The sequence below is a fragment of the Symsagittifera roscoffensis genome, chromosome 5, assembly GCF_963678635.1.
Source record: "Symsagittifera roscoffensis chromosome 5, txSymRosc1.1, whole genome shotgun sequence".
NCBI classification, from domain to species: Eukaryota; Metazoa; Xenacoelomorpha; order Acoela; family Convolutidae; genus Symsagittifera; species Symsagittifera roscoffensis.
Genome location: NC_087066.1, coordinates 18,180,323 through 18,196,904, shown reverse-complemented (window position 1 = coordinate 18,196,904; position 16,582 = coordinate 18,180,323). Strand labels below are relative to the sequence as shown.

Sequence of the window (16,582 nt, the reverse complement as noted above, 5' to 3'; positions counted from 1 at the left end):
GATGCCGAGGAGAATTGGGAAGACGAAAGTGGATTCAGAAATATCGATGAAAGCTGGTAACTCAGCGAAAAGAAAACGAGTCGAGGAGGTCATGGATTTGGGGCAAGGTGATTATCAATTGTCTGGCACAGATAGAATATTAACTGATATAGCGATGGTGCCACCCATTCTCATGGCGGGGATAAAGTCAACCGGTTATAAATCCAAAAGGAGTGACCGCACTCTGACTGGAGTTATGATAGCGATACGATGGCTGGAAGCTCATGTGAGAGAAAATAATAGACAGGAGGCACCAACGAGAGAACAATTGCGGAAATTAGATTGTCTAAAAGATTTAGATCTTTTTGAGACAATGTGCAAAGTTCTAAACATTCCGATGGAAGTGAAGAAGATATGGGCGAGAAAACGATTGATGCCATGGTTCAGAGCTAACATGACTGCATGGTTGTACGAGTATGCGAAAAAGCATATGTCGAAGCACGGCAGGGTGTACAGTGAATATCAGCTGGACATTGGAGCAGGAGCTTTCAAGCGATCTCTCGTGACTCATCGGAATGCAGTGACCACCGCTGTGAAAAGAATTTCCAGGACGAGTGAGCGTAGTGGAAATGAGAAGGCAGAGATGCTGAAAGAAGATTTGGAGAGAAACGTGACGTTGTGTCTCCACAACAGCTTCTGCAGAAACAGAGAATCCAACGTGGATCCCCTACCTTGCTGTAAACAGAGGGTAGAAGAGCAGAAGTGTTGGAGGACGGCTTCCAACAGCGTCAGGATAGCCAACGATGTGCTACAAGACACGGAAACCGAAAGTGCGGAGTCAGTATCACAGGAGGAAGAAATGGAACATTGATGAATGGTCGAGAAAACAAGAGGCAACAAGAAAGAAAATTAGAAGAATTTAGAAGTTTTAGAACTTCTAAACGACGAAAAAAGAAGAAAACAAAGGAGTGATGAAGAAGAGTTAAAACTCAGAATTGTTTTATGTGTGTGAAAAACTCAAGTGAGAAACCAAGCAACCAAGTTGTAATTGAAAACTGAAACATTTAGTTGAGTTTTGAAATTAATGCATTTATAAATTTGCATTTTGATATTAGCAGAAGTGGCTTTAGAGACACTTATTATTTATTTAGAAAGGCTTAAGAGAAGAGTATATTTAAATATTCCAGCCTGCATGATTGTTTTTAATCACTTAGGAAGACTGATCACTTTGTGGTGACATGAAAGACTTGAGTAATCTCTTGAAGAGAGAGGTTGTTACATTGTTCTTTCTAACCACAAAGTTTCTTAGTTTTAATATTCAGGACAATAACAAGCAAGATTTCCGAAGGGAAAAGCGTGGTAGGATAATTTTAGCTTGTTGGTTGGCAGGACTGTCCTGCGAGCCAACAACTTTTTAAATCAGAGAGAATGAGTTTTAATCGGGACATTGACACTGGGAGTCAGAAAATAATTTTTATCTTAGGTCATATCCTCAATGTGCAGATTAATGAAAGAATTTAAAGGCTATAGTGATGTAGTATGATGCCATGTATATTCTGCAGTGAGTCGATGTGATGTGGATAAGAGTAATTTCGTGCATTTTATAAATTCTGTTCGATGACACTGTAACCATTTTACGAACATTGTGCGATTCAATGAGGACATTGAATGGACTGTCCAGGGAGTATGTGACATTCGACCAGAGTGTGAAAAATGCAATCTCTGCAGAATTCGAATTTTTAGCAGCGAGCGTTCCGGATTGGTGATTATTAAGAACTAAGAACGTTATTGGAACGATTGGCCAAACGTTGAGGGCTGGAATATTCTGGTATTTTAACATTTTAAAAATTCGAATTATGACGTCATATTTCTGAGAAACGTCAGAAACGGCCATTTTGACTAAAAAAGAGAAAGGAAAAGAGAACAACATTAGCTGCGCTAGCAACAACAACGAAATTGAGATCGGAAAACAACAACGAGTTACAGAGTAACAGAAGAACACTCCGAGTTGCAACTATTGTGCTGCTACAATAGTTGCAAGGCCGTTGCGAACAACGGTGAAGGGTGAGAGACGGCCTTCCGGATTAAGAGAAAATCAGGATAAGCGAGCTTGATCCAGCGGATTCATCAATCCGGAAGGGTAAAGGAACTGAAACTTTTATCCTGTTGCATAAACTTTTAGCTTCCTGTCATGTCCTGACTTGAATTTAATTAATATCTGGATTCATTTTGATAGGGATGAGAAGCTAGGAGTTGGGGGAAAGGGTTGATCCATCTTCGATGGAGATGATGATTTTTGTCTACTGAACAAAAACAATAGTAATATAATAAGTAGTAGCCCTGTTTTTAGGAGTGACCTCGTGGTCTGGGGATACTGAGACCCAGCCATGAGCTCACTATTTCTGCATGTAATCTAGTTAATTTGAGTGTTTTGACCGAAGCCGAAAGCAGTAACGTTTTTGTCGACCCGATGTTGGAAAAGACCACCGAAAAGTACTGGCTTGGTAGAGACGGTGAAAAGCATGCAAAGCTCTGTTTAGACGTTAGCCAGTCGTCTTAAGACTTAGTTTTGTTTTCCGTCGATATGTATCTTCCGGGCGAATGTTACATTTGCTATTGCTCTCTTTTTTCGAATTCAAAGTTTGATAAATGTTTCGATGAGTTGATATGCAGAAGAAACTACTTCGAAGATAAGTTTGTCCTGTTTTTTTTATTTGAGTAGACTCAACTAATGGACAATGGGTGTTTTTCCTATTTTTCACTTGAATCTATGTTAGTTTTAGGAGAAATGTTCAAAACTTGGAATAACTTGAGGCAATCATGCCAATGGTGCTACCAGAGATCTCTTGGTAAGAAACATTGTTCTTTTATAACACATGTTTCAACTCATTCACTCAGTTCAATATGGCGCTTAAAAGTTTCTAGAATTGGGTTCGAATCAAATGAGATATTTCAAAATATGAACCTGCCTTTTCTTGTTTTGAAATTCATTGTTGTTGGTTTAGCTTCATCTAGCAGAATTCAGGTAGCCAATCCCGTAGTAGAGCTGGATGGAGACGAGATGACCCGTATAATTTGGGAAAAGATCAAAGTGAAATTAATATTTCCCTACCTAAAATTGGACATCAAATACTACGATCTGGGGCTGCCTCATAGAGATCACACTGATGATCAGGCTAGTTTTATATTCTAGTTTTTGTTGTTTTTGTCACCGTGCAATTGCATGTTCTAGCTCTATTCGCTTTTTGCAGCCTAACTTTTTAGAAGAGAGAAGGTTTAAAGTATAACAGATGGAGTGGTCATAGTTGAAAAATTACGGTAAAGTACGCTGTATATAGAGGTCCAATATCGTAGAATCAGAGTATAAAAGAACGTTGGATTATCACTTATAAAAGTCTTGTTGTTTTTTTTTCAGAAAAATTCTGAAAATGCTCGTATAATTACAGAAGTGCAGTAGTTCATGTTAATGCATTTATGAATGCTATTTTTGATATCATTTCAATTTTATTTGCTAAAAGACAGGCAAATTGCGCACTCAAATTGCGAAAAAGAAAATGGCGCGAAAATGTGTTATCGATTTCTAGTTTCGAAAGTATCGACCCAGTTGTCTTATCGTGGGTAAGTTTTAGTAAAAAATTACCACCAAAAACAGTTCTTAAAATCAAGAGCCTTATTAACCTGATATAATTTTTCTTCAAAAGTGCTGTATTTATATAGTTTTATCTTAGAGATTAAAACATTTTTCGATGAATTTGGAAATTGACATAATTGTTAATATCATTTAGTTTGAAGTGTCTGGCTTCTGGATTACCGCTTGCTGTTTTTTTTCTTTCTGTTTCGACCCTTTCAAGAAATAGGAGGGAACTATCTGATTGGTAAATGTTTGAGTCTTGAAGGAATTGTTGGATGGATCTTGCTTCCGACCCAAATAGATCGGAAATGATTCTGCCACCGAAAGGCGCCCATCCTTCAGAACCCGAGTCTTGATGAAATAGAGGATTCCATAATAGTGGGAGATGTAAACAACACAGCATTTTATGGTATTCAAAGCTAACTAACGACATTAGCTGTGAAAAGTTAGCTAATGAAATCGATGAATCTTTTATTATATATTTAAATGCGGGCTTCATTATCTCGCCATTTTAAAGCTTTTTCAACGTATTATTTTTTCATGTTTAAGCTATATCGTAAATTACAATGGTTAAGAATTTTGTTTCAATTTTCGAGTATGATTTTAGTGGTTATTTTACCAAGTTTAAATTAAGCAGCCCAATATCGATTTAGGGGTTGCGAATTTGGCCTCCAATTTTGAATGCCCGAATCATTTTAGTTAACGAGATAAGACGATTTTTGAGATTTTTTCAAAAATTTTCTGAAATTTCAAATAACAAAAAAATTTAAAAAACTTGAAGTTCCCAACCCTGTAGATGGGTGCTGTCAGAGTACTCTAAGGACTTACAAATCTTGCCTCCAAATATGACTGTTCAAATCCTTGTAGTTTTCGAGATATGACGTTTTTTGTGATTTTTTCAGAAAACATATATTATTTTTTTTTCGCAAAATCTGGAATTCCCAACCCTGTTGTTGGGTCTTGTCAGAGTAATCTCAAAGATTGCGAATCTTGCCTCATAAAAATATGACTGCTCAATTCTTTGTAGTTTTCGAGATATGACGTTTTTTGTGATTCTTTTCAAAAATTTTCAGAAAACTTAAATGAAAATTATTTTTTAAAAATCTGCAATTCCGAGCCCTGAAGTTAGGTACTGTCAGAGTACTATTAAGGATCGCGAATCTTGCCTCCAAATATGACTGCTCAAATCCTTGTAGTTTTCGAGATGTGATGTTTTTTGTGATTTTTTCAAAAATTTTCAGAAAATTTTAATTATTTCTCAAAATCTGAAATTCCCAACCTTGTAGTTGGGTGCTGCTGGAGTACTCTAAGGAGTAACAAATCTTGCCTCCAAATATGACTGTTCAAATCCTTGCATTTTTCGAGATTGATGTTTCTTTTTTTTGCAAAATCTGAAATTGCCAACCCTGTATTTAGGTCCTATCAGAGTAATCTCAAGGATTGCAAATCTTGCCTCCAAATATGACCGCTCAATTCTTTGTAGTTTTCGAGATGTGACGTTTTTTGTGATTTTTTCAAAATTTTCAGAAAGTTAAAATTAATTGTTTTTCAAAATTTGAAATTCCCAACGTTATAGTTCGGTGTTATCAGGGTACTAAAAAGAGTTGCAAATCTTGCCACATGCGACTGCTAAATGCGACTGCTCAAATGCTTTTAGTTTCCGAGATGTGACGTTTTTTGATTTTTTCAAAATTTCTCAAAGAACTTATCTACAAAGAAATTCAAAAAATTTGAAACTACTAGCTTGATGAAGATACAACCTTATTGTCAGCGTACGCCCAGGCGTCTCAATTCTTGCCTCTTAAGATGAATGCTCAAATCCTTTTAGTCTCCGAAACTTTTTTTTTCGGGAAACTTAGGTTTTGGTTTCCTAACCCTATAGTAGGGTGCTCTCAGGGACTCTCAGTGGTTGCAAATCTCGCGTCTTAATTTCTCCAGAGGCCCATTAAGTTTTCGAGATGACACTTTTAAAATGGGAATTAAAAAAAATTAAAAGTTTGTAATTGGGTGCAGTCAGAGTACACTAAAAGTTAACAGATGTTGTTTCCAATATATGCGGTTTTTCATGAGTTGTCGAAAAATTTCGAAGCACCGAAGGTGCGTTAAACGCTAGTATAATTTAATTGTTTTGAATGAGCATGAATCAACTCGCTTTACAGATTCATGCAGTAGCTCGCCCGATATCAGTCTCATTTCACCAAACCTAGCAATGAGCTCAAACTGGAGCACAGAGCCTTGTGTAGGCTTCGATCACATTCCAATCCCAATTACCTTAACTTGCGATATAGATATAGTAGAATAGCACAAAAGGAAATCAATTAACTTCCGTCAAGCAGATTGGGCAAAACTCAAAAGAAACGGAGGAATTGTTCTCAAAAACTGAAGAACCCAGCTTTGCTTTGAGGGATGAAAGAGTTTACAGAATCATCATAATCAGAGCTGCCTCTTATAATATTCCTCAAGCACTCATTTCGAAAATTATACCAAACGTGCTCGCTGAGGCTATAAAAACAATGAAAGAACCAGACAATCTCAAGAAGGAACACCGTGGTCACCCAAGCTAAGGTGAACTTTGGTTCACCATTAAATCTCCATCTAGACAGACCCCTCCCAAAAGACCCAACAGTCCCATTATATTCATCGAAACACCACTTGTGACGCTAAACTATGTGCAAATCGTTTCAATGGTCAGTTCACACCCACCCTGAAAAGCTTGACAAAAAAGGAAAACTATGCGCCATCTAAGTAAACTAGGTTTTAGCCAAATCACCATCTCACCACTGATGGTACAAGAAGCCATTAAAATTTCCAAAAAGAGCAAAGCCTTAGGCCCAGATCAAATTGGGCTAATCTATATACATAATCTCGGTCAAAACGGTATAAATTTTCTCACAGATTATCACCATCTCAATCATTACAACAGTAATACCACATATGTGGAAAATAGCACGAATTATCCCACTCCCCAAACCAGGCAATTATCTAGAGCAATCGAAAAGCATCCGCCCTATCGCGTTATTTTGCCAATTGCGAAACTAGTGTAAAGGAATATTTTACCTGATTTACAGCATACTGTTATCAGACCATGAACACGGTTTCAGGGCCGCCAGTTCTACCGTTACTGCTTTAAATCTTTAAAATCATCACGATAACTGAATGATTAAAACGTAGAAAACTTTCAACGAACCCTTATGGCAGCTCTGGACCTCACTGCGGCATTTTTCACTGAACCATTGTGTTCTCCTTGGTGACATATTTTATTGAAACTTAACAACGAATGCTTTTATCCTTCCTACAAGGCCGCTTCACATACGTTGAACTTTGAGGCGCAAAATCGAGCCCACCCCACTCTCTTCAACTTAAATATGAGCTCTGCCAAAGCCACTTGAGAATGTTGAGCTAGTCACTTATGCTGATGATATAACCATCTTAACGTCCGGTCCACACCCGATTGCGCTTCTCACATCTTTGAACTTTTACCTCAATCAACTGAGTCAATGGCTCAAAAATGCATCTAAAGTTGTCCCTTGATGACAAATCAATGGCAACTTTTTTTTTAACTTCTTGGTCGGCTGGAGTAAACTATGAAACCAAACATGATCTTCGAAGATATCGACTCAAAACATGAAATAATCCAACAATCCTGGGCGTTACCAATGACAACATGTTCATGTTCGGAACAAACACAAGTAATATTTGCACACGAGTTCAAGCCAGAAATAACATCTTGAAAAAAAAATTGCTAGTTTCAAATGGGGTTGTCAGAAGGAAACATTAGCCATCAGTTACAAAGCAATCAGCCGTAGCGTGAAGAGCACGCTGCACCTATCTGGTCCCCAAGTTAAGCAACACCAACTGGTCGAAACTCCAAGTTAAACAGAACAATGCATTTAGAATCATAACAGGTTCTTTTAAAATGAGAAATATTGATCAGTTTAACGAAAATACCGAAATTCTCCCCGTTCGAGATTACAATCAACTGCTAGCCAAACAGTTCTACCTCGGAAGCCATCTTACGGAACGTGTAGACCACTGAACTTAAGAAGCAGAAAGTAGACGCTTCCTGAAAGCATGATTGAAATTTAAATATGAAACAGAAGATGACGGCCTCCTAACAACTGACTAAAATCTTAGTCAATCAATACCAAAAGGGTTTAAAACAACTGCATACCACAATTGTGAGAGTTAATACTGAAAGCCACCACAGTAAAGTCTGCATATGACTAGTACCGGAGTAAACTTCGAAGAAGAAAAGAAACTCACACCTGAGGCTAGGTGCACGCTTGCCCAGCTCCGTTCTGGCTATTCACTTATACTGAAAAGCTACTTAAACAGAGTGACCCCACAAGTCGCATATATATATATATATGGATCGTGTGTATTCTTGAAGCCCATGATGTACACCTTTTATTCAACTGTCCTGGCATACCGACAGATCTGAACATACTCAGTTTGTGGATTGACCCCTTGGTGTAGCTGAATTCCTTCAGGTCACATAGCACGTAGGAGCGGGAGAGCTAACCTCCCTTCATTATTTAATTAGCTGACGGAGGATGTTGGAAAAAAACGCGAGAACTGCACACAAAAAAAGCGAGAACCATTCGGACGTGTTCATTGTTAAAACGACGGTCAAATAAACTACTTATGTGGCATGCCCTACCTATCCCGTAGGGGGCCAATAAATTTGGACTGGGGACGAGACGAAGTCACCAAACGATACTGAAGTAAATTAACACAGTGTCTAGAGTTGGCGAGGGCTACTACAACATAAGTAACATTAGAACATTTGACAATCCCATTCTCCCGGGTAGCCCCGCTGTGATATGGACCGGCAGCTGATTAAAACGGTCAACTATGGTACTTTAAAACCTTATTAATCATGATTCGATTACAAAAAGCATGAAAAATTGTCCTAATTTTGAGAAATTTTAGTCTGAATGTTTTTGATGCTCAGATTAAGTTTGACAAAACTTAAAACGCTGTCCTTCTCGCTACGATTTGAACGTTTTTTCAAACTAAGGTTTTAAGCGATTTTTGCCCATTCCTTTTCTGTCGCCCTTGCTAAAAAATTAACTAGAAATGAAAGTGTTTTCGATTTGTTTGATCGATTCAGTATGGTTAGATTTTCTGTGCTACCTAGTGATCTTAATAAACGCTTTTTAAATGCTCTAACATATAGAAGTGCTGTCATACACACTAATTTTTTTTGTGTTTCAGATCATTCAAATTTTTGTATTTCTCGTTTTCCGAAAATGATATGTACTATCAACTCATATTTTTTCAGTTTTCTTTTTCTTGTACGTTGGTTGAAGAAAAAAGGGCAAAACAATGCATTCTGAATTGTTTTTGTGCATTTTTTCTGCAATTAGAATGATATTCACTGTCAATCTTCATTTAAACTATCCAGGGTAGACAATCAAAGGCATAAAATATTCCTTCGTTTATCCTTTTTACTGTCAAATAAAATAATTATTGATACTAATTGTGTAAGATTTGATTTGGTTTTGGCGAAATAATTTTTCTTTTTTCTTTACAGTACGTTCACAATAATGGTTTGTAAACTCATAATCATCAACACTATGTTCTTAAGTGCACTCTCTAGAACTGAAAAGTTCCATCGCCTCCTTTAGTAGAAACATCATTGGATCATGCTCCCTAGCTCTTATAGTGAGCTTAGATTATTTTGAAAATTATTCTCATCGAACACCGCGTATTATATAACCATACTCAGTCCTCACAGTGGACATGAATTGTTATGTCCAAGTACTGAAGAGTGAATGCCAGAACTAGCTCTCAAAGCGAGCTTAGATTTTTTCTGGTAAATTAAATCGAGGCAAACTTTTCCTGACTAAAGTTGAGTTCAGGTTCTCCAATCGAAAGAAAGCACTCTCGACTCTTAAGGTGAAATCAGATTTTAAAATAATTAAAAAGAATCCAAATAACGGTTCCAGAAATCTTTTTAGAGCTTTGGTAGTCCCTCTGGTGTTTTCGGAAGTATAATTTTTTGGCTTAAGAAAATTGCAGTCTAAAACGCTGCGAAAGTCTTCTATATGCTTTGTTTAATCGGCGAATACAGTCTTATTTTCCTTCGCGACTGATCAGGCCCATAATCGCAACATCACACCAACGTCTAGAAATCTGTTGATAAAGAACTCCATTTACTCGACCGTTTCAAGGGACGACATAATGGTTTGTTGTTGTTCATTGAACATGTTTGTCCCGGTCATTGTGAGCAGTCTCCGTACACCAAGACTCAGTTTTATTGACCACTGGATCTGAGCAGAGAGTTGAAATCTGGCCACGGGAAATGAAACCATAATGACGTCTTTCAAGAAGACGACAAAAACCAGCGCGGAATCTATTATGCAATCCCGCCATGATCTGGTGGTATTTCCAACTTTGGTGAACAAGCGGCGTTTTGGTTTTTCATTTGTGATAAATTTCATTTTTTTTTGTCGAAGTTTTACGAAGATAATAACGCAAGTTAATAGAAATCGAAAATCAGGGTAGCAATGAGGTATTTCGTCGTTAACTTTAAAAAACAAAACAGCTGTAAAAGTAACACTTGTTTTAATTTGACCTCAAACGCGGCTGATGTTTTCTTACTTGTTTTGATGTAAGTTCTATGTTATAGCTTTTTTCTCATTCAAAACTTAGCTCAATTTCAAAACTTTGTTTCAATGTTTTTGACCGTGATCACTATAATTTAATACCTGCCAAAAATGCTCTCTATAATTTCACAATCTATCGAAAAAAACTAATGCAGAAAATTTTTTGAACGTATATGGGGTTAAATATTGATGAGATTCTTGTTTAGGTGACAGTAGACGCTGCAAATACTATTAAAAAGCACAATGTGGGAATTAAATGTGCAACAATAACGCCTGACGAAGAACGAGTTAAAGAGTTCAATCTCAAGAAAATGTGGCTGTCTCCAAACGGGAGCATTCGGAACATTCTTGGAGGAACTGTTTTTAGAGAGCCGATTCTTATCAAAAACATTCCAAGGCTAGTTCCAGATGTCTCAATTGTCTTATGATAGATGTCTTTGATATTTTTCTATTCCCGCACTTTTTTCCCGGAATTTTTCCCGTAAAGTACTTTGCTCTTAAAAAATACATTTAGAAGGAAGTTTGATATGGTAAATTTTTTGAAACTTATGTTCTTCCATGAATCTTACAAGATCTGCCTTTATAGGGCTAATGTTGTATGCAAGTTTGCAAGATCTTGATGTATGCTTTTTTTACTGAAAAACTTCGAATGATTTTCACCTTATTAGGCGTCGGCTATAACTTTGTTGGCTTGTTTAGTTTTTTTTTCTATTCAATTCCGATAGTTTTTTATATGGATTCAACATTTATATGTAATTCTAAGAACTTAAAATGAAAAGCACCGACCCTCTTTTAACTAAGTAACAAAAACATGGAAAAAAGTTGTTTTTCAAATTTTGGTCTATTTTATCCCTTTTCTACCAAGTTTTTTTTCGAAACTTCACTCGATATCTTTTGAGCAGCCTGCTGGTTTTAATATATTCTTCTTTGAAGGTAATTTAAACGCAATTTTATAGTATAATTTTCAACCCATTTTTTTAAACTGATTTTTCTGATTGGTCCAAGTCTTTCTAACCCTTAATTTTGGAACGAGACTCAGTTTCAGCAATAGACTCGAATTTAGTAAGCCTAAGTTGCTTTCAGGTCAGAAATTTTTTTTATGCTTTAAGAAAAGTATCAAAAGCACAGATACTCGCAAGGATCGAGCTCATGGGCCCTAAGGCCCCTCGAGGAGACGTCCAATAAGGTAGACTTTTACAGAATAAGTTGAGGAGAAAAAAAAGGTAGGAATTAGATCACTTCTCAAATATCAGGTGAAGGAGGCCGCCCAACATTTTTTTGGTTAATGATAATTCAAAGCTGGCAAATGGGTTTCGTGTCAAGTTTTCATCAAAATGAGTTTCGTTTGAGGCACGTGCATGAAAAATTTGGTTGTTATTTTTCAAAATTAATGTCTTCTTTTGTATAATTCTAGAAATAAGCTCTTTCTTTCTTTAGATTAATTCCAGGATGGACGCAGCCTATCGTGATTGGCAGACATGCACATGGCGATCAGTATAAAGCGAAAGATTTCATTCCGGAGGAGGCGGGAAAGTTCGAACTTGTGTTCACGCCGAAATCGGGAAAAGGGGAGGAGCGAATTGAAGTGTTCAACTTCACAGGGAAGGGGTGTCTCATGGGAATGTATAATACAGAAGAGGTTTTGTGATTTGAATGTAAATAATTTCGATGAAGGTGAAAAATACGTGATTTAAAATTGTTTTGTAAATATCGATTGAAAAGTTTTCATGCATGCTTGGGAGAAACTGTCTTAGTTCGAGAAATCCCGTCTGGTGTGTGTTCAATTTGAAGATAACCAAAAGCAGACTTCGTATAATATTGCGACAATTTTATATGACAACATATTTAATTGTTTAGTCGATACGAGGATTTGCCCACAGCTCAATGCAGTATGCTTTGATGCGAAAATCCCCTCTCTATCTCAGTACCAAAAACACCATCCTGAAAAAATACGACGGCCTCTTTAAAGACATATTCGAGGAAGTATACAACTCAGAATACAAATCTGCTTTTGAAAAGGAGAACATTTGGTACGAGCATAGATTAATTGATGACATGGTCGCTCAGTGCATTAAGAGTTCAGGCGGGTTTGTATGGGCGTGCAAGAATTACGACGGAGATGTGCAAAGTGATATTGTAGCCCAAGGCTTCGGAAGTTTGGGTCTGATGACTAGCGTGTTAATGTGTCCAGATGGCAAGACTATAGAGACAGAGGCTGCGCATGGAACTGTGACTAGACACTATAGGCAGCATCAGCAGGGTAAAGAAACTAGTACGAATCCGATTGCGTCTATATTTGCGTGGACTAGAGGGCTGCAGCATAGAGGCCGGTTGGATGATAATCCAGAACTGATCAAGTAAGAACTCTTTTTATATGACAAATCAGCATTAATTTGAAAATTTCCATGACGCGGATAACGTTTTAAAAAATTTCAATTTAATTTTTGCAGATGAAGGTAGGTCCAAATTAAATTTTATTGGAATAGAGTGTCTTAAAGATTTTTTTCCTTCCACGCCCTAGGAATGGGAAGAAACTATGACTTGGATTTTTTCAAGTGATTTCAGACACCCTGAAATAGTTCCTAGAGACCTTGAGAGGTGTGTCGTTAAAGCCCTTCCAGTCTCAATTTGGTTTCAGAATAATATTTCGAAAAAAGTTAATCCATAGTGTCGAGACGCAATGTATTTTGGCTTTTAAGAGCTTTTAAGACGATGAGCTTTTTATCGAATTAGACGAGCAGTTAATGAAACGATTATTTGAATCCTATTTCATTGACGCCAATTTAAACTTTTGTTAGAACTTTCATTTGCATGACTATCAACTTGCGTCACAAAAAAATTGTTGTATGAAAAAACTTTTGACATCGCTAATTTAATTAAAGGTTTTCTCCAAGATCTTGAGGCCTTGTCCCATTTTTTAATACTGCTTCAAATTGTGTCGCTTTTTGTTCGTGGTATGCTGAAAAGATCGAAAGGAAAACCTAGAACTTTTTATGAAGGAAAACTTAAATAGATTCGATAGTAGCAGTAAATCAGGTATATTCGACATTTTTTCTCAAAATTTGCGAAAAGTTAAAAAAAAAAATAAATTCAAAAAAATGTTCCGGAGAAGGCCGCAAAAGAAGTTTCCACTAATTTTACTTGAACAATTAAACGTGCAAGGCTTGAATCGAATTATAAAACTTAAACTACCATGCTTATAAACAGGTGTAATTTATTGCTATGCTCCCTCGAAGTTGGACTAAATCGTCACTAAGAAAAATTTCGAAAATTTTCTGTTCGTAACGTTATCTGCGTTATCGATTTTTTTTTAAAACGTTTTAAAGGCCTTAAGAGGCATTTAGCATAGTGGTGAGGCGTTCACTTCGTGATCGTCAGATCATGTAACTGATCCCCTGCCATGGCAATGATAGTTTGTGAGGATGAACTCTCACTTGACCTCCAGCTACCGGTGTAACACAGCCTGACCGATTTAGTGGTACCACGTGCAAATTCTTGACGCAAAAACGATCTTGAGTCGCTAAAAAAGGGCGTCGGTGAACATATGAATTGTCTTGAATATGGGGAAATAAGAGATGCTGACTATGCTTAGACAGGCTGCAAAGCCTTTCATAATAGATCCTCTGAGAATCGCAAAAACGCCAATTATTAATTAATTAATCTATTGTATATTTAAATGCGGGCTGCACTATCTCGCTATGATTAAGCTTTTTCAACGTATTATTTTTGCATATTTAACGAAAGAATTTTTTCACGTTTAAGCTATATCGTATAATGCAATGGTTAAGAATGATGAAGTTTTTTTCGAATTTCGAGTTTCATTTTAGTGGTTATTTCAACGAGTTTAGAATAAGCAGCCCAATAGTGGGATGCTGTCCATCCGGATTTCCCAGGAGCTTGCTAATTTCGCCTCCAATCCATTTTCGAAAACTCAAATTACACAATATTTTACAAAACTTGAAGTTCCAAACCCTGTAGTTGGGTACTGGCAGAGTAATCTCAAGGGTTGCAAACCTCGCCTCCAAATATGACTGCTCGAATCATTGCAGTTTTAGAGATAAATGTTTTTTGTGATTTTTTCAAAAATTGTAAAAAACTAATTCTTTTTTTTTCAAAATTCGAAATTCCCAACACTGTAGTTGGGTGCTGTCAGGGTACTCTAAGGGGTTGCAAATCTTGCATCTAAATACGATTGTTCAAATCCTTGTTGTTTTCGAGATATGACGTTTTTTTGTGATTTTTCTGATAACCTAAATTATTATTTTTTTCTTCAAAGTTTGAAATTCCTAACTTTGTGATTGAGTGCTGTCAGGGTACTCTCAGGAGTTGCGAATCTTGCCAAATGCGACTGCTCAAATGCTTTTAGTTCAGAGATATGACGTTTTGATTTTTTCGAAATTTAATGAATTTACCTAAAAAAATTCACAAAGTTTGAAACTATTAAATTGATGAAGAGATAATCTTATTGCCAGCGTACACCCGGGCATCGCGAATCTTGTCTCTAAAAAGGAATGCTCACATCCTTATAGTTTCCGAGATATAACGTTTTTTATGATTTTTTTCGGGAAACTTAGGTTTAAAAAACTCAAGAAATTTAAAATACCCAACCCTCTAGTAGGGTGCTCTCAGGGACTCTCAGTTGTTGCAAATATGGCCTAAAAATTTCTCCAGAGGCCCATTAAGTTTTCGAGATGACGCTTTTATGGTTTTCCAAAATTGGAATTAATGAAAAATTTATAAAATTTGAAATTACCAACCCTGTAATTGGGTGCAGTCAGAGTACAACAAAAGATTGCAGACATTGTTTCTAATATATGCGGTCTTTTTTTATGAATTGTCGAAAAAAAATCGAAGCACCGGAGGTGCGGTACACGCTAGTTTCTAATTAATTACTTATTTGGATGCTGCTAAATCGCTCAATGAAAAAAAAAGTTTTCTCCAATACCTTGTATCTTTTTTTTAATACTGCTTTCCATAAAATGATGTTGAAAACTTAAATTTCCTGGTAGCACAGAAAGCTTCGAACACAAATATAAAAAGTCTTATAAAAGTTTCTTTGTCTTCAAATTGTGTCTTTTTTTGTTCGCGGTATGCTGAAATTATTTGAAGGAAAGCTTTAAACTTCTGCTGACGGAAAGCCCAGATAGATTTGATAGTAACAGTAAATCAGGTGTATTCGATGACAGTTTTTCTCGAAAATTGAGATTTTTTTAAGAAAATTTGAAAAAAAATAAAAAAAAAACATTTTCAAGAAAGTGGCAAAAAAAATTATCATTACTAATTTTACTAGAACAAATTTAAAAGTTCAAGGTTTAACTTGAATCATAAAATTTAGACTACTACACTTATTATAAGACGTTATTTCTCATACTCCCTCGAAGTTAGACTAAAACTCAAAAATTTAAAACAGCTTTTTCTCGACCTTAAGAAAATTTTTAAAATCACGACGGAAAGGGTTTAATATGAGCTAGCACGTGACACTTTTTGATGCTTAGATGTGGTACCTGATTTGGCGAGAAAATATACCCGAAGTTTTTCGATGTTGGGAACAATAATCCTTGTCGCAAAATATATAGCTAAATCCACGTATTGCGGCCGCTAATTCGGGAAACAGGTTTTTAGCGGTGTTAAGAAACCTGGGTCGAAACTTTGTGCGCTACTTGGTTCTTTTAGTTTTTATAACAAATTAGGGCTCTTAGAGTTGAAGTTTCGTTGATATCCGCTTTGTTTATTGGAAAGAAAGTAACTCAGAAGTCCATTTTTTTTGCTTAGAATTACGTTTTGTTTATAGGTTCTGTGACTCATTAGAAGCTTCATGCATTGAAACAGTCGAACAGGGCAGTATGACTAAAGATTTAGCTGGTTGTATTCATGGCGTGGCTAATGTGAAGCCGGAACACTACCGAAATACGATGGATTTCCTTGAAGACGTAGCTGATAATTTGAGTGGGAAAAAATGAAGTATAGATTGACATATTTTGTCCATGCTTTTACTTTATTTACTGGATACTTCTTCTGAAATCATTATAGTAAAACGGAATAAATTATATAATATGGGAAAATTTTGAACTCAAGATAAGATGGTTTATCTGATTTGGTTGGTCCATTAATCAACTATCAACCGAAAAGAATGGGAAACAACGATGGTTTACCAATTATACGTGTTTTATTTGCGTAGAATGATGAGCGCGTTGTCTGATTTAGGTCCGGAAGCACTTTACAGCTTGTTTTGAAGAAAAAATTAAGAGGTTCACGAACAAAGGGCTTAGATAACTCGATGAGTAAATTTGAGTAAAAATGAGTAAACGAGCCTAAGTTATCATCTTAACCCGCAGTAATATGTGACAAATTGTTCTGACCT

The 16,582-nt window shown here is 36.4% G+C and overlaps 3 protein-coding genes across 3 annotated transcripts in view; all 3 read left to right on the top strand.

Moving 5' to 3' along the window:
• LOC134845476 (protein unc-79 homolog) overlaps positions 1-16,582 on the top strand; it is a 117,003-nt gene that overhangs the window by 23,502 nt on the left and 76,919 nt on the right. The window lies entirely within an intron of this gene.
• Positions 250-11,869, top strand: LOC134846629 (isocitrate dehydrogenase [NADP], mitochondrial-like). The gene is made up of 4 exons (XM_063864014.1): positions 250-265; positions 2,985-3,154; positions 10,428-10,618; positions 11,659-11,869. Exons 1-4 carry the CDS (start codon positions 250-252, stop codon positions 11,867-11,869), a joined length of 588 nt encoding a protein of 195 aa, XP_063720084.1.
• On the top strand, positions 11,767-16,283 carry LOC134845479 (isocitrate dehydrogenase [NADP], mitochondrial-like). The gene is made up of 3 exons (XM_063862374.1): positions 11,767-11,876; positions 12,079-12,578; positions 16,013-16,283. Exons 2-3 carry the CDS (start codon positions 12,106-12,108, stop codon positions 16,179-16,181), a joined length of 642 nt encoding a protein of 213 aa, XP_063718444.1. The 5' UTR covers positions 11,767-11,876; positions 12,079-12,105; the 3' UTR covers positions 16,182-16,283.

Coding starts and splice junctions, on each gene's coding strand:
- LOC134846629 (XM_063864014.1), top strand. Junction 3,155..10,427: donor GAGATCACACTGATGATCAG/GCTAGTTTTATA, acceptor ATTCTTGTTTAG/GTGACAGTAGACGCTGCAAA. Junction 10,619..11,658: donor CTTATCAAAAACATTCCAAG/GCTAGTTCCAGA, acceptor TTCTTTCTTTAG/ATTAATTCCAGGATGGACGC.
- LOC134845479 (XM_063862374.1), top strand. CDS start 12,106: ATGCAGTATGCTTTGATGCGAAAATCCCCTCTCTATCTCAGTACCAAA. Junction 12,579..16,012: donor GATAATCCAGAACTGATCAA/GTAAGAACTCTT, acceptor TTTTGTTTATAG/GTTCTGTGACTCATTAGAAG.